The sequence below is a fragment of the Spermophilus citellus genome (assembly GCF_964194105.1).
Source record: "Spermophilus citellus genome assembly, chromosome: 5".
NCBI classification, from domain to species: Eukaryota; Metazoa; Chordata; class Mammalia; order Rodentia; family Sciuridae; genus Spermophilus; species Spermophilus citellus.
Genome location: NC_138186.1, coordinates 7,985,394 through 8,008,215, shown reverse-complemented (window position 1 = coordinate 8,008,215; position 22,822 = coordinate 7,985,394). Strand labels below are relative to the sequence as shown.

The 22,822-nt window shown below is 41.5% G+C and overlaps 1 protein-coding gene across 2 annotated transcripts; it reads right to left on the bottom strand.

Moving 5' to 3' along the window:
- Positions 1-4,028: 4,028 nt before the first annotated feature.
- On the bottom strand, positions 4,029-22,731 carry TPMT (thiopurine S-methyltransferase). 2 transcript variants are annotated; one of them, XM_081295743.1, is made up of 9 exons: positions 22,590-22,731; positions 19,988-20,172; positions 18,647-18,739; positions 14,095-14,227; positions 10,579-10,631; positions 9,884-9,958; positions 6,755-6,840; positions 5,307-5,351; positions 4,029-4,442 (listed from the first exon to the last, which is right to left on the bottom strand). In XM_081295743.1, the coding sequence occupies exons 2-9, from the start codon at positions 20,125-20,127 to the stop codon at positions 4,330-4,332; spliced, it is 738 nt and encodes a 245-aa protein (XP_081151869.1). In that variant the 5' UTR covers positions 20,128-20,172; positions 22,590-22,731; the 3' UTR covers positions 4,029-4,329. The 2 variants fall into 2 exon arrangements, with proteins under 2 accessions (XP_081151869.1, XP_081151868.1); XM_081295742.1 differs by lacking the exon at positions 22,590-22,731 and adding an exon at positions 22,368-22,583 and having other exon boundaries at positions 4,030-4,442.
- Positions 22,732-22,822: the final 91 nt, after the last annotated feature.

The window sequence follows — 22,822 nt, the reverse complement described above, 5'->3', positions numbered from 1 at the left end:
GGTGTCCTGCCAGACTTCCAAGAGGGAGAGGCAGGAGGGTCCAACTCCTCTGCACACTACTTGCTAATCCTACCACCTTCTTGATCCTTTGTTGCCCCCGTGAGGCAACTAATAGTACTGCACCACCAGCTTTGTTAGCCCTTGGGGCTGCAGCCCAATCAAGGCCTCCGGGAAATACAAAGAAGCAGATGTTCACAAGACAAATCAGAGCAAGCTGCAATAATGTCCATAGACCTGGGCCCTGGGGTGCATGCCTGTAACCCCAGTGACTGGGGAGGCTGAGGCAGGAGGATCCCAAGTTCAATGCCAGCCTCAGCAACTTTGCAAGCCCCTAAGCAACTCAGTGAGACCCTGTTTCAAAATAAAAATTCACAAGGGCTGGGGATGTGGCTCAGTGTTTAAGTGCACCCTGGGATTCAATCCCTGATACCAAATAAATAAATAAACAAATAAAATATGTCCATAGTAATTGCTCTACTGCATTAGTTGGACAGCATAGTCCAACTATGATGGAAAGCTTTGTGACACCCAATTTACCCTCATAATTAACTGTCAAGGATCCAGTAGTAAATTTGACATATAGGAATATAACTTGTGGCATTTGATTGGGGATTAAGGTTTTCTCAATTAAGTCCTTTTGTGATTTAGGGTCATCATATCCTGGTTGGTGCTCTTAGCTACTGTTATCTTTGGCCTTTGCTGATGCCCCATGGAGTAGCTGCGGTTTCTAATCTGGGGGAACTTCCTGTCAGCAGAAGCCAGCATTCCCTCCTTTTACACTGTTCCTATTCCTACTTAACTGAAGATATGGAGTCCAGAAGGCTTTTTTGTAATCCACTCTTAAAACTGCACCTTATCTTCATTCCCGATTTCTTTCACACCTATCTCTGCAGAGATAAGAGAGTTCCACACCTGGTTTTGCTCAACAGTGTATCCAAGTACCTGTACTTACATTTGCTGAATGAATGCCGACTACAGTGACAGGGGAAATACAGCTGTCAAAAAATGTTGGGCTGGGGCAGAACACATGCTCAGCGTGCCTGAGGCCCTGGATTTAATCTCTAGCACCATCAAAACCAAATTTTGTTTTTGGTAAAATATTTAGTAACTGTGCTATTCAGGAGGCTGAGGCAGGAAGACTGCAAGTTGGAATCTAGTCTGTCTCAAAAGAGGCTGGGGGTATTGTTAAGTGCCCCAGGGTTCAATTCCTATTATCCCCAAAACAAAACAACAAACCTGTATCCAGGTTGATTGAAAATTTTTGTCAAAGCACACATATAAGTGGACAAAAAAGTAAGAAAGCACATCTCCATCTTTTCAGTATCATCTCAAGCAATAAGATTTGGTTGTTTTTGTTTGTCCTTCTTAGACTTTCCTATATCTTCCAAATTTCCAGAGTATCATTTTTATTATTTATGTATAAATAATTGCTAGTATCTGATTTCTAAATACTACTTTCCTTGACCATTCTCCTCTACCTTCTGTTGACAGGTCTTACCAGTAGTGAAACCAATTTCTATCAACATCCGCTGGTTACTCATGCTGCAATCCCAGTGGCTCGGAAGGCTGAGGCAAGAGGATCTCAAGTTCAAAGTCAGTCTCAACAACTTAGTGAGGCCCTAAGCAACTCAGTAAGACCTGTCTCCAAATAAATACAAATAGAACTGATTATTGTGGCTTAGTGGTTAAGCACCCCTGGGTTCAATTCCCAGTGCCAAAAACAAAACAAAAAACAAAAAACAAACAAACAAGAAAACACACTCCACTGGTTAACAGATTTTCAGGCATATTTTCAATTTAAACATTGAAGTTACATGTAATTAAGAAATCTGGAACATGACTATTTGTCACCCACAGCACAATGACTGTGCTTAAGGTACCTGTATGGAATCCTATCTTATCTAACTCTGCCACTCTGGTGAATTTTTTAAAAATATTTTTTTAGTTGTAGATGGACACTTTTATTTATTTATGTGGAGCTAAGGATCAAATTCATGTGCCTCACACTTGCTAGGTGAGTGCTTTACCCCTAAGCCACAACTCCAGCCCTACTCTGGTGAATTTGTAATATAATGTTTGGCAAAAAATAAAGCACATCAGATAAGAAGTGCTGAAAAGTCAGAGCTATAAGGATTAAAGACTATTAGTATTGTTTACCTTGAAGTATTTGGGGAATCAAACCCAGGGCCTAGCACATGCTAGGCAAATAAATACTCTACTATGAAGCAACAACATTGCCAATACTTTTTAGTTTGAGACAGGGTCTCTCTAAATTGCCCAGGCTGGCCTTGAACTTGTGATCCTCCTGCCTCAGCCTCCCAAATAGCTGGGATTATAGGCATGTGTCATCATGTTCAGAAAGACAATTTTGAGTTTTAAAAAACATTTAGTAGAAATCTTTCTTTGAAAGATCTTTAAGTGTGTGCCATATACTTATATACATATATAAATGAGCATACATCTAGATTGTTCCTTTTATAAGAATAAAATAGTGACAGGTGTAGCTACAGTTGTGAACAGGTAAATTACTTGGACTAACATCTCTGTGGGTTAGGTTTCTATTTGCACAGGAGTCCCTTCATTTGGGAACTCTCTCACAGGTACATCTTTCAGGCTACCTTCTGTGGTCCTCTGACCATTAACCGTTCATGATGCCAAATCTCTGGCTTGACCGAGGTCAGCGTGAAAGCTTTGGTCCTATCTCTTTGTGCTTTTCCTTCCCCACTCACCCACACAGACTATTATATTCTTTTCTTGTTTCCTCCAGACTGCTAATGATAACTTTGAATACCTATGTTGGACATCATAACCCTTTGTGGGCGAGGGCAAGGCAGTTAATGAATCACGGTGTCAGGGCAGAAGGTACAGATCCTCTGTTATTTAAAGTACAAAATGAAATAAAAGGCATTTTTAGAAAAGTCTGAGAATAATTCAATTGCTGTAAAACAATGTATATTTTTTTAGAGAGAGAATTTTTTAAATATTTATTTCTTAGTTTTCAGTGGACACAACATCTTTATTTTATTTTTATGTGGTGCTGAGGCTCGAACCCAGGGCCCCGCGCATGCCAGGTGAGCGCGCTTCTGCTTGAGCCACATCCCCAACCCTATATCTTCTATCTTGAGACTTTTAAAAAAGTTCTTCCAATGAAGACACATATTACATGAAAGACTGACTATATAAGATTATCTCATTTAAGATTCTTTGGGTACAAGTTACAGAAACCAACTCCAGCTCCTGCAGGAGAAGCGGGCATTATCACATGGCAGGACACTCTTCCACATCTCCTGGGAAGGTGAAAACAGGGACACAGACACCTGTGGTCTCTCTCCTATTTGCGTCTCTGCTTTTTTTTTTTTTTCCATGTTACAGTTTCACCCTCTCTGCATTCAGCTTACTGTTTCAGCCCCAAGTCCAAAAAAATCTCAAAAGAGAATCAGATTGGCCCAGCTTGGGTCAGTGGTCCACTCTTGTTTCACTCAACTGGCTGTGGTATGTGTGGGTATGTGTGGCTTCTGAGCCCACACTGTGGCCTGGGGGCAGAATCTTTTTTTTTTTTTTTTTGATACTGGGGATTGAATCCAGGGACACTTAACCTGTGATCCACATTCCCAGCCCTTTTTGTATTTTACTTAGAGACTGGGTCTCACTGAGTTGCTTAGGGCTTCACTGAGTTGTTTAGGGCCTCGGTAAGTTGCTAAGGCTGGCTTTGAACTTGCAATCCTCCTATCTCAGCCTCTGGAGCCACTGGATTATAGGCATGTGTCACTGTGCCAGCTCTTTTATAGTTTGGGGAAAGAAAACATTTGTCCCATATAGGTTGGTTTAATTAAGTTTTAAAAAAATCTATTTCTTGATTTTGTTACATGTAGAGGAAAATGTTACAGTGAATTCTAGGATTTCAGGATAAGATGGGAGCTTAGAGTAAAAGCTCATCTTTTTCATAAGCTTTGTACTACTTTGAACCCTATTAAATCATTACATTTCTTCCATGATTCTAAATTTCATAAAAATGCAGATTTTTCTGTCAGTAGGTTATATGCATTATTTATTTCATTTTTTAATTATACAAGAAATACATGCTGGCTACAAAAAATATTCTTGAAATCTTTAAGACTCACAGGTTAACATTTTGCCCCCAGTTATATACTCCTCTGTAAAGGAGCTACTTTAACATTTAAGTACGAGTTTTCCTCTAAAAATTTATATGCACTTTTTGAGCAATGATCTATGATTTGGCTTATGAGAAATTAAAAAAAATTAAAACACCTATTTTTAAGGCTTAGCATGATTTTCAAAAACACATGACTTATTTTAGTTATATTTCATTTACTTTTCGGTAAGTAGATACAATTTTTCAAAGATGTAGTCAATTCCCCAAGTTTTATGTCTTTCTTCAAAAGTGTCCACCTTCTCAAGGCAAAGAATATTGCATTTTGTACCTAAAACGAGAAAGGGTCACAGTCAAAATTCTGTGAAGCAATAGTTAAACTATAGAACCAGCCCAGGTGTCCATCAATGGACGGATGAATGAAGAAACTGTGATACATATACACATGGAGCTTATTCGGCCATAATGAAAAGAGAAATCATGTCATTTGCAGGGAAATGGATGGAACTTGAGAATATTATATTAAGTGAGATAAGCCAAACTCAGAAGGTCAAGGGTCGCGTGTTTTTCTCATATGTGGAAGCTGGAGAGGAAAAAGGAGAAGAAAGGTGGTGAGGGGGGGTCTCATAAAATCAAAGGGAGATCAGTAGAGGAAAGGGACCGAGGGGAAGGAGGAGGAGAGGAAAGGGGGAGTGCTGGGGAGTGACACTGGACAAATTACACTGACACACTGTGTGCACACACACGTGTGAATATGTAAGAGCAAGTCCCGCTCTTACATACAACTATATAATGCACCAATAAAAAACGTGGGGAAAAACTGAAGAATGTCATGAGGGTGCTTCTAAAAACACTTCACATGATTTTAAAGGGAGTGTGCACTGAGGCTCTTTCTCTTCTGTTTAATGCAAAATAGGAAATGCTAAGGACAAACTCTGGGCTCTGAATTGTTGTCAATCAAAATTCCCAAGAGCAACAGTGAACATACATCTCTGTAGAAAAGTTGAACTGTTTTAACACCAAGCATATAGCCAAAAAGCCATGTTATAGAGATTGGTTCCTTTTCTAGGAGACAACGGTTTTCAATAAAATGGTCTCTGTCTTTTAAATTTCATAGGCTTTAATCACGTACTAATAGTTTAGTCACAGCTCAAAACAGTTAACCATGGACTTAAAAAGTTAGAGCCTAACTTACCAAACAACCTTTGAATTTCAGTATCTGGAACATAAAATGGTGGGCCTAGGAAAAAGAGAAACAGGGTGAAGAATGATTCCTATAAACCTGACTCTGAAGAGCGATGAGCGCCCCAGGCCTACCTCCACCTGTTCCCCGTGGCCCAGTTGTACCTGTTCTATACATAACTCCATCATTCAAATAGGCGAGGATGTGCATGTTCTGTTTTTTTTTTTTGTTGTTGTTATTGTCGTTTTTTATTTTTTGTATGTTGTTGGGTTTTTTTTTTTGCATATCTCATACAAAGAAGAAAGCTGAATTATTGTGGGAATGACCTTGTTACACATCCATTTGAGTGTAGATATAAAATAGAGGCTGAGCCAGCATGGATCTTGAGAATATGGAAATCAGGGTGGAGTCCATTAGTAAATTCCTTTGGGGTTTCTTGTTTTCTGGGCACTGATTTTCTACCTCCTGCACCCACTCACTTTCTGTATACTCCTCCTTCTCCGCTGTGGGGCACAGAGTTTACTAGGAACCTTCCCTTTGCCTTTTAAGAGAGACTCCACCCCCAGACAGAGCCCACTGTGTCCCCTTCCCACGGGCCCTTCTGAGGCCTCTGTTCATGAATGGAATTCAGATCAGATTAGCAGAACTAACTTCTGCCTCCAATAGCTTCTATTTCCATCCAACTGTCTCAGACTTAATTAGGGGCACTGGATCTCATCTCTTAATGAGTTTTTTTAGACCTAATTTATTCAGACAGAAAAAAAGACTAACATATGCAAATATTTATATAACAAGGCTCTTTTTAAAAAACTCAACTAAAAATCTAAAAGGGGATTCTTAAAAATTAAAAGCCTATGTATTTGGTCTCACTTCTCCCTGAAAATTAAAGCCCAGACATGACAAATGTTAAGTTTCAGTGTCCAGACAAAATGAGTCTAGGAGAAAACATCCCGTTCATAGATTCAAAACAAAGGGAGCCATAATGGGATGCAATAGATAAATTGTAAACTTTGGGTTTAGATTTTTTTTCCTGCCTGCTCTCCCCCGGGATCACTTCTTCCCCAGCTGGTCCTATGAGGGGGCACTTGTGTGTGTGCATAAGCACCTGCCTGGCAAACTACTACACCATGATGATATGGCTATATAATATCCATGGCAGGGTGATCAAGTCTCCCCTTCCTTCCAGTGCTTATGAGGTTTCTCTTGTATACTAGGATCGTCCATTTTCCTTTCCCTAGTTTGAGTATGAATAGTAAACAAAATGGGAAAGGAATATATAAAAGCAATGTACAGTGTGGGAATAGAAAAAAAATATTCATCATTCTCATTAGCCCAAAATAGAATTATCTTCATGCATATAAGTAATACGTTTCCCAAGAAATAAATAAGACCAAAAAATTCTTATTCATGTCAGAGAATTAAATTGGAATATCAGGGGGGAAAAATAAAACCAGCTTTACCTGCATGTTTTGTGGGATCATAAGAAAGAACAGCCAGGAGGTACCGAAACTTTTCTCTCAGTAGGGACAACATGACATCCGCATAGCTAAAGAGGACACAGAAAGGTTTAGGATACACTCCTCTGGGGACCTGAGGCAGGGCAGGAAGCCTGTGCTCATTTCCATCAACACACCCAAGTTAGTTCTCATTCTAAACGCAGGAAATGGGTCCAGCAAATTATGGCCCTGTCTAAAGTGGACGAGGAAAAAGAGAGCCAAGTTGCAGGCTGATCCAAAGGACTGCGCTGCCTCAGTGCTCAAGGAGGTGGCTCCCAGGCCAGGTCAGGGCTCAGCACTCACTGAAAGGCCAGATGCTGAGCCCTGTCCACAGGCTGACTCAGCAGGTTTGCTGTGAGGCTGAGGATGCTGCAGTTCAACAAGTGTCCTGGGTGCCTGGCCCCTCCTCCAGGGCATATGTAGGAGATACAAACTCAACCCCTTTCCTCTAATCTGCTGGGAGAGACAAGACCTCCATGCAGGTAAAAACTCAAGGTGGGGCTGGGAAGAGCACGTGTATGAGGCCCTTGGTTTGATTTCCCAGCACTGCCAAAACAAAAGAAAAAAGAAAAAAACATTAAAGTGGGCACGGTGGCACACACCTGAAATCCCAGGGGCTTGGGAGGCTGCGGCAGGAGGATTGCAAGTGCAAAGCCAGCCTTAGCAATGGCGAGGCCCTGAGCAACTCAGTGAGACCCTGTCTCTGAAACACAAAATAGGGCTGGGGATGGGGCTCAGTGGCTGAGTGGCCCTGAGTTCAGTCCCCAGTACCTGCCACTCCCCGCCCCCCCAAAAGCATTCAAGGTGGCATGAGATTAAAGTCCTCCAACTGTGACACAAGCCATGAGTGCCACTGGAGTGGTCCTTGCTGTAGGTGCCTCAGGGAGCAGGTGACACCACTTTCCAGCTATGTCTTGGTCCAGACGGGGGCAGGACCCCAACTGGCCCATCAGTAGATGAACCAGGAGCCAGGGCTGGGCCTGGGGCAGGATGGTGAGGGGAACAACCAGGTGGCCTCACTTGGGAACGGAATTAGGAGAGGAGGAGAGCCAGGTGGTGGTGCTCGGCAAGCGTGCATTGTGCTGCTGTGCACAGTGTTCTGCTTCATCGGAGAATCTTATTCACGGTAAGAATCACACCATGCCACGCTCTGGGGAAAGAGCCGCACGTGCCACTCCTGGTCTGCCCTTGACATCCAGTTTGTTCCCCATTGCCTTGTGGGTTTCGCCAGGCAAACCAATGCCTCAAAGAAGAGGAGGCACATCCTGCCAGAGTGGGAAGTTTTGACATTTATCAGAATTGAGTTTAGTACCTGAGAGTGGTGTTTTATGGAGAAGAAAGCGTCTCAGGTGATGCTCTGAGTTGATAAAGGACACTTGAGTCCCATGTGAAAGGCAAAGCAGACATTGGAACTGTGGTGTAGATATTTGGGGGAAAGAACAGGGCTAGAAATATAAAAATCATAAGGGCAAAGGCCAGGTACAATTTATTCATTTGTTTCCCCCAACACTGGACTTAGTATAAATTTAGAGCATAGTAGGAACTGAACACACATTTATTGAACACATGAATGACAGTAATAGAACTGATCCACAAGGAGTCAGTACCTGAGAGGAAGCAGGGTGGGGTGTGGCTCAGTGGAGGAGGACCTGCCTAGCAGGTGCAGGGCCCTGGGTGCCATCTCCAAAAGGGTTGGGGCTTGGGGGGAGAAGGTGGCAATAGGCCTACGCTGGTTTGCTAGACACTTGTCTTTTTTCTTTCCAAAAAAGAAATGACTGACGACAGAGAAGGAAAAGCCAGAACATGAAAGAAAATTTCTGCTATCTTATATTCTAATTTAAAAACATCAGGTTCGGCAATAAGCCTTCTCATGAGGTCAGTTTTTAAAAATCAAATTCTTATTTCTCTGATGTGGAGCCCAAATTTTTTGGACACATGTCAAAGAGTCTGTCTCCATACAATATTGACTCACTATGCAAGTAATAAGTGGTATTATTTGCATTGGAAAGTACGAGTCACGATCACATCTTCCTCATCTGCCTTCTCAAATTTTAGTTTTTTTCCCTAGTAATATTAGGTATGATAAGAAACAAAACATCAATAACAAATGCTCTGGTCAAAACATCAGCCAATATTTGATATTCTTTGAAGAGTTAAATAAGGCGCTTTCCACATATTTAATTTCCGTTAACACCCACGCTTTGAGGTGGTTGGATGTAGGGTGCGGATTTTAAAGCCACAACAATGAGAGTGAGAGCTCAGCTCTGTCTGTACTAACTGAGGAGTTATTTAGTCTCTTTGAGTTTGGTCTCCTCATCACTGTAACGGAGTAAAGACAACGCATCCCTCCCAGACCTTTAGAGGGACTTACGGTTTGATCTGGAGTGTCCCCCAAAGCTCATGTGTTGGAGTCTTGGGAGGAGGGGCCTTTGGAGGTGATTGGATCACAAGGCTCTGACCTCGGTGGGTTTATCAGGTAGGAATTCATAGCTTAATGGGCTACTGCTGGTGGTGGGAGCTTCAGGAAGCTGGACCGGTGTGGAGGAAGTAGTTCGTTGTGGGTGTGCCCTTGAGCTGACCTCAGCCTCTTTGTCCTCTCTGCTTCCTGACTACTAGGAGGTGAGCAGTTTTCCTCCACCACGTGCTTTGTCATGATGTTTGCCTTACCACAGGTGTACGGGCAATCTGGCCAAGTGACCATGAACTGAGGCCTTTGTGAGCCACAGTAAATCTTTCTTCCTTTGAATTGATTTATCTCAGGCATTTTGTCCTAGCAAAAGAAACCTGGCTAATACAGGTGAATTAAATATGTCAAACAACGCCTGACAGAGGGCAAGTGTCCAAGAGGTGTTACTGAGCAATAGTAGTGAGGCAATGAGAATGGTGTGCAGCGATATTCCATGTTTGCAGAGGAGTAAACACAGAGGCCAAGAGAAGTTGAGTACTTTGACCAGGGCAACACAGCATAAAAGTGACAGAGCCACAGCCTTATACCTAGGTTCCTAGAGTGAAATCCTATAGTTTCCTGAAACTCAGTGGGTTTGTAAAAAAAAAAAAAAGAAAGAAATAAAAAACAAAATCCAAATCACTTACCGTTTGCGATCACCTGGATTAATGGCCACTAATGATCCTCTATCCCAAATCCTGTCAAATTTGCCAATATTTGCTCTACCAGAAAAACAGGGAGAAATTGCAACATTTTATATATGAAAAGTCAAATCCTGAACAAGATGTACCAGTTCCCCACAGCACACGCTGGTGCTTCACCCAGCATCAAGGGATTAGGATCTCAGGTCTGCTTTTCTTCACGGACTCCAGGGGTAGTTGATCCGGGTATGGGGGGCTATCCATTTCCTTATAGTTTAAGAGCCTGTGGCAGCGGTTTCCCTATTCTTTTATGACTCAGAAACACAAGGAGAAATGAAGGACAATGTCTGACAACTCTGCTCCCAGCCTCTGGCTCAGCTATCAGAAATTTCAGCTGGGATCTTGCCTGCTGGTGAACCTGGCTGTTCACTTCTGCGCAGGCCAGGAACAGGGTAGAAGACACTATCTCACTCCCCCTACCTTTTCCTATTTGCCTGGGTTTGGGAGCTATCTCCTAGTTTGGGAGCTCTCCGAGAATATTAATGGACAGATAAGGAGTCTATAAGAAAAATAACTGCAGAACAGAGATTCAAATCAGTGCCTCATGGAGTTTACACCAACAGGTAGAAGTGACGAGAAGACCCCAGGCCCCCCGCCAGCACCCACTGTTTTGAAAGCATAGATGTAGAATTCAGTCTTACCTGGGAAGGTCAAAAATGCTGCAACAGTACAATGAAATATTCCCAGAAGAACTCTGTAATGAAACAATGAAAAAATTTTTTCTACTTAGTTAAGGTGTATTTGAATGCCAAGGAAGAAAAAGAAGTTCCAAAAAAAGCAAAGGTGGCAGAGAGAGAATGAAATGCATAGTAAACACAGCAATTTTATTGTAGTTTAATTTACAATTAATTAATTTAATGTACCTTATTTACTATTTTAAAACCTGTGTTGGGTTCTTTAGGACCAACTCAAAGAGGAAAATCATAGAGTACAACCCTAAAGATCAGTGAGGTATTATATTTATATATATATTTAGTTGTAGATAGACACAATACCTTTATTTAATTTATTTATTTTTATGTTGTGCTGAGGATCAAACCCAGTGCCTCACACATGCCAGGCGAGCGCTCTACATACCGAGCCACAACCCCGGCCCTGAGGTATTATATGTTTTGAGGTTAAAATTCTAGTAATGCTTACTTGAGTAGGGTCCTGACATTTTTGCCCCACTACAAATAAATTTGCAGCTCAATCAGGCCTGCTGATATAGACAGATTTTTAAATTAGTGCATTATGGTTGTACACAGTGATGGAATTTGAGTTACCTGTTTGTACTTGCACCTAATATAACAGTACAATTTGGCCAATATCACTCCCCAGCAGTTCTCCCTTCCCTTCCCTTCTCCCACTCCCTGCTCTGATCTCCCTCTGATTTTCATAAAATCCACCCCCCACCACAACCATTCTTTCTCTTTTTCCTCTCTAGCTTCCATATATGAAAGAAAACACAACCCGTGACCTTCTGAGTTTGGCTTATTTCACTTAACATAATGGTCTCAAGTTCCATTCACTTTCCTGCCAGTGACGTACTCTCATTTTTCTTATGACTGAATAAATACCACATTTTCTTTATCTATTCATCTATTGGCAAATACGTAGGTTGGTTCTATAGTTTGGCTATTGTGAATTGTGCTGCTATAAACATGGGTGTGCATATACCTCAATAGTATGATGATTTTGATTCTTCAGGATAAATACCAAAGAGGGGGATAGCTGGTCATATGGGAGTTCCATGCCTAACCTTTTGAGAAACCTCCATACTGATCTCCACAGTGGTTATATTAATGTACAGTCCTACCAACAGTGTGAAAGTGCATTTATTATTGTTTGTTCTCTTGATGGTTCCACTCATACATATTTAAAATGTTATTCAGGAAAAGTGTGTTTGTGCTGCCTCCCCCATTTCTCAATCACTCCACCATGAGCACTTGTTGACTGAGCACTTGGGGGACAGGCGGGGACCTATCCTGAACTCGAGGTAATGCATGTGAGTTTGACTCAGTCTCTGACTGCAGAGAAACAGGATGACAGAGAAACAGATGGCCAGTTTAGTTATGGTGTGTGCCCGAGGACAATGTGAACACAGAAGACAGAGCAAGGGGCTTTCTGGGATCCTTGGGGCAGGTTGAACAAGAGGGAGCCTCAGATGGCGTCTTGATGTATCTGCTGACATCAAAATGGGGGGCTGGGGGTGCACTCCAGGAAGAGCAACACGATGCAGACCTGAGAAGTCTGGGAGCTGGGAGTGCGGGGAAGGGCCGTGTAAGAAAGGTGCATCAGGATGCGCCAGATTCGATGGGAACCAAGGCACCAGTACAGGTTCCCAAGTAGAGGAGAGAAGGTCTTGAACACCAGCTTGGAAGCTCTGTGGGGGTCGTCCAGAGGGTAGGGGACGCTGGAGGCTGGAAAAACAGCCAGTGGATCTCTACTTTGGTTGCAGACTGGAATCCCTGGGCAGCTTTAACCAGTGTTGACGCTCCTGCCTGAGAAGACTCCAATATAATTGACTTGGGTGAGACTTGGGAATTTTTAATGTGCAACCAGGGCTGGAAAGCACTGCCCTATGAGGGGGTCTGGAAGCAGGCCTAGCTTCTTTGGACTAAGCAAACTCCCAGAATTCCTATATGATTGAGAACGGGTTGGAGGTGGGGTAACTTTAAAGCAAAGTGTTATCAAGTCTTGTACTGAACTGAGCAATAAATTTCAATATTTAGAAGAGAATTTGTGAGAGACTGGGTATACCAATGGACAACGGCCAGGCCATTTATGACAACATGACTCTGAACCACAACCTGGGTCTACCTGGTTAATGACTGGCAGCTTCCCTGACACCTACCATAGCAAGTCAAATACACTCCCCAACCAGCCACGCAGGATGGCCATCCTAGATGCCCACCTCGCACATCCCCAGGCCAACAGCCTCCGGTCAGTACACACCAGGAGGCCTTTCTCCCACTATCATGTTTTCCTGCTCCTCTGCAGCCTTTGAGTCTCTACTAAACACAAGTGGCTGACTCCCTCTTAAAATCAGCCTCTGCTGTCATCTGGGTGGGTTTGTTTATTTCTCCATTATTACTGCAAGCTAGAGGCATAGTTCCACTGGATCAGGGTGACGACAACCCCCAGAGTCATCGTCGCCAACCCTAACACCACCCCTTTCCTATCCTTCAACTCATCATCCCCAGAACTGAACTCATTTTCTCTGCTCTTCAACTTGCTGCTTTATTCTCTACCACCTGACTAGTTAGTTACCTGAGCTAGAAATGGAACCCATCACCCCCTTTATCCCTGCTCAGTCTCCAAACCCTGCCAGTGACACTGCAGATGTTGCTTTAATCCATCCTGCATGTTTTCCAGGCCTCATTCTCCTCCCCCAGGCCTTCGAGTTCTCCTTCCTGGGCCACCGCCACACCCTCCTACCTCATCTCTTATTGGGAGGCTACCTCCCTTCAAGTAAATTCCCATGAAGGCATAAAGGTGATCCATCTCCAATGGAAGTCTGGCCCTGTCCTGATCCTACTTAAACCCCACTGTGCAGAAGCAGTACTGACTTCCTGGGCATCTGAGATCAGGGACTCAAGCCCTGCCTTTTCCCAGGCTTGTCACCATGAGTCAGTGTGTACCCCAAGCTGGGCTGGGTCACTCCCTGTCATTCCCTTAATCCCCTAGGTCTTTAAGTTTTGTTCCATGCATTATGTAGTTTCGTTTCTGTTTCTTTTTTCTCCTAAGATAATTTTTTAGGGCAGGGACTATATCATCTTTTATTTCTTCAATGTCTGATACAGGTTTTGCCACCTAATAGATTCTCAGAAAAGGACTATTAATTCAAAAAGAAGGAGGAGAAGGAGAAATAGGAAAAAAAAAGGTTAGGGGTATAGTTCAGTGGTAGAGCTTTTGCCTAGCATACATGAGGCCCTGTGTTCCAGTCCAACACCTAGTGTGTATGTGCGTACACGCGCGCGCGCACACACACACACACACACACACACACAGACCAAACCAAACTGTGCAGCTCAGTGCAGTGGAGTACAGAGAGACTTTGACCTCAGCTTTTGTATTTCTCTATGCCTATATATATATATTTCGCTAGCTACCATCTATATTTTGAGGTCCTAGCTCCTTACAGTATATAATTACTTACCAAGATCAAAACAAACCTTAAATACTTTGGTACCAGGAATTTCAGCAATTGGTTCTTCTGAGTAAGAAAGGTTTTGCTCCATAAAAAATTCCCGTATCCCAAGTTCACTGATTTCCACACCAACTACACTGTGTCCCCAGTCAGCAAACCTGCAAAAAACAACATATTTATACTTACAGTCCAAATAAAATACTAAATAAAGGCAAATACTTCAATAAACATGTTTTCTTTAATTTTAAGGGATTTTATATATATTTAGGTTCATGAGGTTCCACAAGACTTGAAAGACAGGGGGATCTATGTATTTTCAAACCTCCTGTTAAGTAGAATTCTGCAAAGTTGACTTATAAGACTTTAGTAAAAAATATAATTTGGAATGTTGAATATTGATTTAAACCTATGTATCTGATTTGAGGAAATGCTTTCAATGTCCCTAAATCCGTGCTTTCCATTAAAACATTGTGTGTGGAGGACAGGTCTATGTCTGTGCGGCTCAGGGCGGTGGCCATTAACTCATTGGCTACTGAACAGCGGTCTGAAGGAGGAACTGAAATTTTTTTGGGGGGGAACTGATTTTTAAATTTTATTTAGTTTAAACATACAAAGCCACAGTGATGAATAGCTACTATATTGGAGCACACAGCTCTAGAACATTAGTTTCCATTTCTATAATTATCTCATTTCCATTTATTTATAACAAATATCCTAAATTTTTTTAAAATCAGCATATGCAACTAACATTTTCCTGCAAGCTAATTATAGAAATCACAGTTTTGGGATCTTGGACACTGGAGAAAATAGTATCAACTGCCGGGTTTCTGTTCTCTTGACTAAAAGGCTCAGGGGTCACTCCAGGTAAACTGGGCTGACTGGGCTGCGCAAAATAACCACACAAGAGACACAAATACCTTTTTCTTTGGGGTCGCTGTGACGGCTCCTCTGACCTTAAGGGTCCTCAGGGAGAGAGAGGGCGAGAGCATGCGCTGACCCCTTTTATTGAGGAGAAGTATTCAAATGAGGCAAGGAGTCAGGTTTCAGGGGGCTGAGTCTATATCTTCATGGTGTCCACTGTCAGCAGGTTGATTGACACCTGGGTAGGCCACACCCAAGGGTACAGTAAGAGAAGGGGACACACACAAGGCACTTCCATGGAAGATTCTATCCTAAACAGGGCAAGGGATTATATTACAAAGGAACAGGTGAGCATAGCTCCACCCATGGGGCTGTAGCAAGACACACCCATGCATGAGACATGGACCCTCGGACCCAAGAAGGGTGGGGAAAGCTCTGCCACATTTCTGTGACTGAGTGCCTCAGCACCCAGCCAGGGAGTGTGACTCAGTCATGGGTGAGGTTGGTCTCCCACAATCAACAGCATGAATACCTTGGCACAGTAATAAGGTTAGGTCCAATTACATAAGAATAGTCAGTTCTGCCGCAGTGTGACACATGCTTTCCTAAAAATCGCTATGGTATGCAAAATTGTGCAGGCCATGCAGTCACAGGGCTGATGGAAATGTGGGAATGACATTTAAAAACTGTACGGTGCCACAGTAAACAGAAACAAGACAGGAACCTGACAATAATGGGTTCACACATGTGAAATGGTTAAGAATAGATAAATACTGCCACATGGCACTTCCCCTTGAAAAAGACCTAAAGTTTTCTTGTAGAGGTGGGCACTGGCAGGGCTGCGATTGGTGAATTATTGTGAAGTCATGGAGGAATGTTACTGGAAACCAAATGGAAAGTTGCAGCACCTGGCGAGCACAACACAGGCTCATAGCACCTGGGGTAAACTGAGGCTGCAGGTGGTGCTGAGGTGTGTGCGCAGGCATGTGCTGTCTGCTCAGCACACTTTGGAGCACTCTTCTGCTTTTGCCTAATGTTTCTTGCAGACGAAATCACCAGAAAGCAAATGGAAAAATCATACAGTCCTCTAATTGTTCCCCAGAATATCAGTTGAGTTAGAACAAAATTCACATTTTCAAAACAAGACTGACTGTTACCGATTATCTACACAAAAGCACACCCTTTCAACCAGGGCAGAGCATGAACTGTTTGCAGTTCCAAAATGAAACATACTAACTGCTTGTCTTGTATTTCCTAGGAAATTTGTGAACTAATACACAGGGAATATTTTTTCATTTTCCATACATTTTTTGAAAGTATCCAAATTGGCTACATTTTTCCCCCTCATTCAACACATGGAAAAATGAAGCATGTTCTACAACAGAGTGGCATTAAAACAAAACAAAACAAAACAAAAACAAAAGCCTAAATAGCTTAAACATTTCATTTTGATGCTTATGGTCAAGTTGATCTATTCACATCTAATGTCTATATAGATTTCGAACATGGACTAGTTAAATAAATGAAAATTTCTCTAATATAATAACTTACATGTCACCACAGTAGCTCAGTTCTGATATGTCAACATTATTATATTTTGCAGTGCTGGGGATTGAACCCAGGGTTTTGTGCATGCTAGCAAGTGCTCTACCACTGAGCTACAGTCCCAGCTCCAAATGGCTTTAGACCAAAAAATATTCAACAACCACACTTTAACTGGTTTATTCCTCATATTGTTTTCCTAATGTTGCCTAAAATCCCAGCTAGAGCTACACTGTACCATTTATAACAATATCAATAAGACAATCTGTTTATAGAGTTAATATAAACTATTTGCAAATAGTTTCCAAAGTAACTCTGTCTTCTGGTTCAGTGAGGTGGTCAACACCTATGTCTAACAATAGAGAGAAATGTTCTCAAGTTCATGACCACATCGGATCTTAAGCCACAGCACCCATTTAACATATTCTCTCTCTCTCTCCCCCTCCCTTTGTGATGCTGGGAATTGAACCCAGGACCTTGTTCATGTGAGGCAAGCACTCTACCAACTGAGGTATGTCCCCAGCCCTTAACATACACTCTTATCTATAAGTTGAAAGAGTGAGAGCTGTCAAAATTTTGCCATCTTTATTGGAAAACCAACTATAAATACACCTTTGCTCCATGGATAGTCACTGATGATAGAGGGAACAGAACATTTTTACTCTATTTTGCCTTTACTATATTTTTCATTTAGTAGTCTTTTTTCTTTCCTGCTTAATGATCAAATTTCTCAACATTTAAGCTTAAAAATGAAGTTGTCTTGGCAGGTAAGCTTGTGTGTGTGTGTGTGTGTGTGTATTATTAAAACAGAGTTCTGTACAGGTTCCTGACTTTAGGGTAACCCACAGTAACAGTGGCTTATTAATTAATGTGACTTATCTTTGTAGGAATTACTTACAAGGAATATTTTATGCATCACTGATTTTATAACAATTATTCATGATAAAAAAAAAAACTCTCTTTTTTGGACGGTGTGAGGATTGGACCCCAGGACTTCATACATGGCTAAGCAAATGCTCTACCCTTAAGCTACATCCCCAGTATCTTTTCCTTTTTTTTTTTTTTTCTTGGTGGTGGGGTGGTACCAGGGATTGAACTCAGGGGCACTTGGCCATTAAGGCACATCCCCAGCCCTATTTTGTGTTTTATTTAGAGATAGTGTCTCACTGAGTTGCTTAGTGCCTCGCTATTGCTGAGGCTGGCTTTGAACTTGTGATCCTCCTGTCTCAGCCTCTGGAGCCACTGAGATTTACAGGCATGTAATCAGACACTCAGCCTCTCTCCCTTTTTATTCCTTAAAGACAGGGTCTCATTAAGCAGTTACCCTGGGTAGCCTTGAACTTTCAATCTTCCTGCCTCACCCTTCTGAGTAGCTGGATTGTAGTGTATGCCACCACGCCTTGTCATTACAAAAAATTTTATTTGCTCATAGGGAGAGGGTGAGCTGAGCTGCACAGTGGACCATAAACACTGTCCTGCCAAAAAATTATAAGACATTTTGAATTTTTCTGTTCATCTCTATTTCAAATACCTAAAGTTAATTTAGGTTAATTCCTAAACTACCTACAATAATGAAACCATGCTCAAAGATACTGGGTTTTCTCCCCTGCTGGTTCCAAACTAATTTTTTTCCTTTGAAATGTAATGCAAAACACCTGTGTCTGCTTCCTTTATTACTGTTTGAAAATATTGCCTCTAATTACAAAACTATCAATAAGAGTCTACTAAAAATAAAGAATTCCTCTGCATTTCCTGATGATGATTTTTTTTTTTTTTTTGCTACTGGGGATTGAACCCATAGGTGCTCTCCCACTGAGTTACATCTCCAGCCCTTTTATTTATTTTTTTTAATTTATTTTTTAAAATATATTTATTTTTAGTTTTCGGCGGACACAACATCTTTGTTTGTATGTGGTGCTGAGGGTCGAACCCGAACCGCACGCATGCCAGGCGAGTGCACTACCGCTTGAGCCACATCCCCAGCCCCAGCCCTTTTATTTTTTGAGATAGGGTTTCACTAAATTGCCCAGACTGGCCTTGACCATCCTCCTGCCTCAGTCTCCCAAGTAGCTGGGATTACAGACATGTGCCACTCTTTAACCTATATCCTGTTAAATATTCACTCAAAGAATTTATCGTGAAAGACCAGTATGTTGATGGAAATCTCCTCCTACCATTTCATCTCAACAGCTTTTCCACAAAGAGGAAAAAATACTCTTAGTCCACTCTCCCTTTTAAGAAAAGTATCCAAATGTTTCTTTAACAGCCTGCAGAGAGACAAAAAAAAAAAAAAAGTTGTTTGAATTAGAAGAAAGGCTGTGATGTACAACACAGAAGACTTTTTATGCATCACCTCACTTAAAATTCTCTGAAGTCTTAATGAGTAGGTAATGTTATTATAACATTCACTTTACATATGAATGAACAGGACAGTTAAGTAACTGGTTTAGTCATCCTTCTAGTAATAAATGACTTACACACTGGGTTTTCCTGATTGGTAATTAAAATTTTTTAAAAATGTTTTTTCCTTCTTGGTCAATGTGTTTTGAAAATTCTGTATTAATCTTCACATGTATACTTAACAAAGAAAGTGTTGTGGAGAGGGAGCCTCTGAACCTGTGGAGTTTTCAACATCTGTTTTATGGAAATTTCTCTAAATAACTTTAACTCTTGCAGTTTAATTTCCTCTAGGGACACGTAGCTCTTCTAAGGCCACCCCTAAGACAGAGGTGATCTATAACAATGTTCTGGGATGATGCCTCAATTTCTATTCACTGTGAAAAAGTGATAATAATAATGATAATGAAAACAACATCTTTTGGATAGTGGGGTGTTGACCTAGAATAAGGATTGTCTATAATGATCACTTAACTCAAATGGGTTCCATAATTTGTCATTGCTTCTACAAAGACAAATACTGCTACTAAGAAGTTGCTTGATATTCTAGCTCCCATATTTTCTCTTCCTTTCTCTTCTTCACCATACAGAAGAACAACAGAATACATGTGACTGGAAATCTGTCAAAACACCCCCACTCTGGAGTATAGAGAGATGATAATTCAGCATCTGCTTTGTATGGGCCTGCATGACCATAGATAGATGCTACCAGCAATTTGTTTTTATATGTAGTTTTAGTTGGTAGACACAATACCTTTATTTTACTTTCATGTGATGTTGAGGATCGAACCCAGTGCCTCACACGGGCCAGGTGAGTGCTCTACCACTGAGCCATATCCCCCCAGCCTTGCTACCAGCAATTTTATAAAGAAAGACATATCATAAATCTAAGATGCCTTCAGTTATAAGTCACATCATTATTTGTACTCTATGGGAAGAAAACACATTGCCAATTCAGTTATGACATGCCATAGATGCATTCTGATTTCAGAATTGATACGTATGACAAACTACAAATGTGCATCTTAAAAATCAGTCTAACAACTGATATTATTATTTCTGTTTCAAAAGCAGTGTGTGATACAGAATTTCTCTTTCATAGAACAAACATATCTTACTGATGTCCTTGTTCTTGATGAAATCCAATTTTGTGGGTCACCCACTTGTCCTGCCATTCTTCCAGGGTCAGTATTCGGTTTTTCTGTACCTCCCAATCGGGGTACTCTTCAATATCAAGTGAAGTTCTTGTATCACTCATTGTGTATAATAGACACCTTTGTCTACAGGCAGATATCTCCAATTCCTAAATGGAAAATATGTGCAATGTTGTCATTTAAAGACCCTGCAATTCTACTACTAAACTCAATGAAAACCTAGTATCCTTGGGAGTATGGCTTCTAACAAATATTTCACAATTCAACAGAAAGTCATGAAAAAAATTACTTTTCAGTGAGCCTGATGGTAGAGGCGTAACTCATGTTACACATTAGGAAAGATCTTTAAATAAATTGAATTATACCTTAACACTACAGTAAAAGAGCAGGATTTAAGCTTCAAAAAGGTAGGAAAAAAAATCAGACATCACACAGTAACATTCATAAACTTAGAATTTTTTCTAGCATCTTAATTTTTAAAATTTTCATATTTATGTTTTAGTTTTCATCAATATCATAGTATACACAATTTGAAGAGTTTAACAGATTTGCTATGAAATAAGCAGTCCTCTCTCCCCATGAGAGGCAACCATCTTTACCTCTTTTAGCTGGGTCATGCTATCTTAAATTTGCATGTTCATTTTGTATCTTCTTAATTTGTTCATTTCTAGGTAGCATCTAGAGAAGATGAGCATTTACCTCTCTTACAAATTCCAGGCACATATTCATTCTCTCTCACACACACACACACATACACCATCCTTCTCATCTTTCCTATCTTTCAAATATACTCGAAACATACTTTTGTTGAAATATTTGGTGTGTACATTATAACTAGGTAGGTTCAAAGTTTAACAATATAATATTCTATGATTACTTTTCCTTTTCTTTACAACTTTTGATTCTGTACTGGTTTCTCTCATTTATAAAATTTCCATGAACTCACTAATTCAACTCCAAGCTCTGCCAATTGTCCTGGTTTCCCATCAATATACTCTGAACTCTTAATCATCAGATATGAGGATTAAATTCTGTTATTGGTGGGGTTTCAAGAAGGAGGCAAAATACATGCAGGGGTTCAGTATCTCATTTGTTCATCATAATCTGTATTTTTAAATAATTTTCTCCTGGCTTGTTTTTTGCATGGGAAAATGCACACAAAGGGAACTGAGAAAAAGAACATATAAACATACCTGTAGGTCTATCAGAATGTATGAGGAAAATGTCCTTTCAATTTTGCAATATTAAGGACAAACACCACAATTCCAAAATTCCCTTTAAATCATTATTGAAGCTAATTTGGTTTGGATTGAACTAGCATGTTATTATTGGCAGCTCAAACTTAATGATTTATTCATGAAATAGCAAATTTGCATAAAAGCAAGAATTTCAGGAAAAAGTTCCCCTTTTGTTGCACAATTTGGCTTCATTGTGCTTAGGATTAAAGGAAAAGGCATATTTCAGGATTCACTTTTCAACAAATACTTGTTAACAAGTGGCTTTTGCAAGGCCTTGAAGATATCAGAAGGGGACAGTTTTCTGAGAGGCCCTGGGAAGTGTTCGATTATATTGGGTACACAAAAGCAAGAGAGTTGCACTTTGTCATCTCTATTTCCCAGGAACTGGACCCCTGAGTCCAGAGATCCCTCCCACAGAAGTTCTTTACTGAAACTAAATGGGAAGCACAGTCTATATCATTCACTAGAGCAATCCGGAATTACAAGACTCCATTCCTTTTCCACAGACTTGAACTATATTAATATCGTAAATATCATCACTTCTTAATTCTAACAGCTTCTTAACGTGTACTTCACTTGTCTAGGTCATTTCTTAAGAAATAATGTTTCTCAACACGATATAAACGCAAAGTACCAGAATCAGAAAAGGCAAATTTCACAATGATCCCTTCTCATAAAAGTTAATTTCAAATGTGCTCATCAGTCGCCCAGGTCCTCCTTCACCTTAAAAAAATAAACCCTATTTCTACTTTAGTTACATTTTAATATTTTGTTGGATTGAGTAACTTCCCTAAGTCACACAAATTTTGTTTTAAGAATTTTTAATATTTATTTTCTAGTTTTCAGCGGACACAATGTCTTTGTTTGTACGTGGTGCTGAGGATCGAACCGGAGCCGCACGCATGCCAGGCGAGCGCGGTACCACTTGAGCCACATCCCCAGCCCACACACAAATTTTGAGTAAGGGCTTGGTGAAGCTTTTTACATATGCACACGCTAGGTAACACACCACTGAGCAGGCCTTAGAATATTCACGACTCCCAGCTTTCCCTGCCACAAGGGCACAAGTCACTATTTTGGCAGTTTTCTCTTTTCTTAAAACTCACCAATATAAACAGTGCTTCGTGGGTTCTCTTGAAATCTTGGATTCAAGGACCCTGCACTACCGGACCTCGTTAGTACTACTTCTCGCTTGGGTTCCTTGACCCCATTTCAGGACGCGGATGGCATCCGCGCTCCCGGTTCTCGAATTCGGGAAGGCTTCCAGGGGCGCAGGCACTCTAGGCAACACTCTCCTCCCCGCTCGCTCAGGGCGCCCCAGGACTCACCTCTCGGGTCCCCGGCTGCCAGTGTCTGCCCGTCCCTCCTCCCGCGGGGCTCCCGCCGGAGGGCCCCTCCTACTCCCCCGAGGCCCCGCCCCTCCGGATAGCCCCTCCTCCTTCCGCGCCTCCTGCACCGCCCCGTCCCGGAGTGCCTCAACCTAGAGGCCACGCCCCTGAAGGGCCCCTGTCTTCCCTCGCCCCGCCCCCGAGCGCCCCTCCTGCCGGCGCCCCGCCCACTC

What these genes read in the sequence shown, in the direction of transcription:
- TPMT (XM_081295743.1), bottom strand. Translation starts at nt 20,127, where the DNA reads ATGAGTGATACAAGAACTTCACTTGATATTGAAGAGTACCCCGATTGG. An exon ending in AATCCAGGTGATCGCAAACG is followed by an intron (nt 6,841 to 9,883) that starts GTAAGTGATTTG and finishes TGTCCTCTTTAG; the next exon opens with CTATGCGGATGTCATGTTGT. An exon ending in TGATCCCACAAAACATGCAG is followed by an intron (nt 5,352 to 6,754) that starts GTAAAGCTGGTT and finishes TCTTTTTCCTAG; the next exon opens with GCCCACCATTTTATGTTCCA.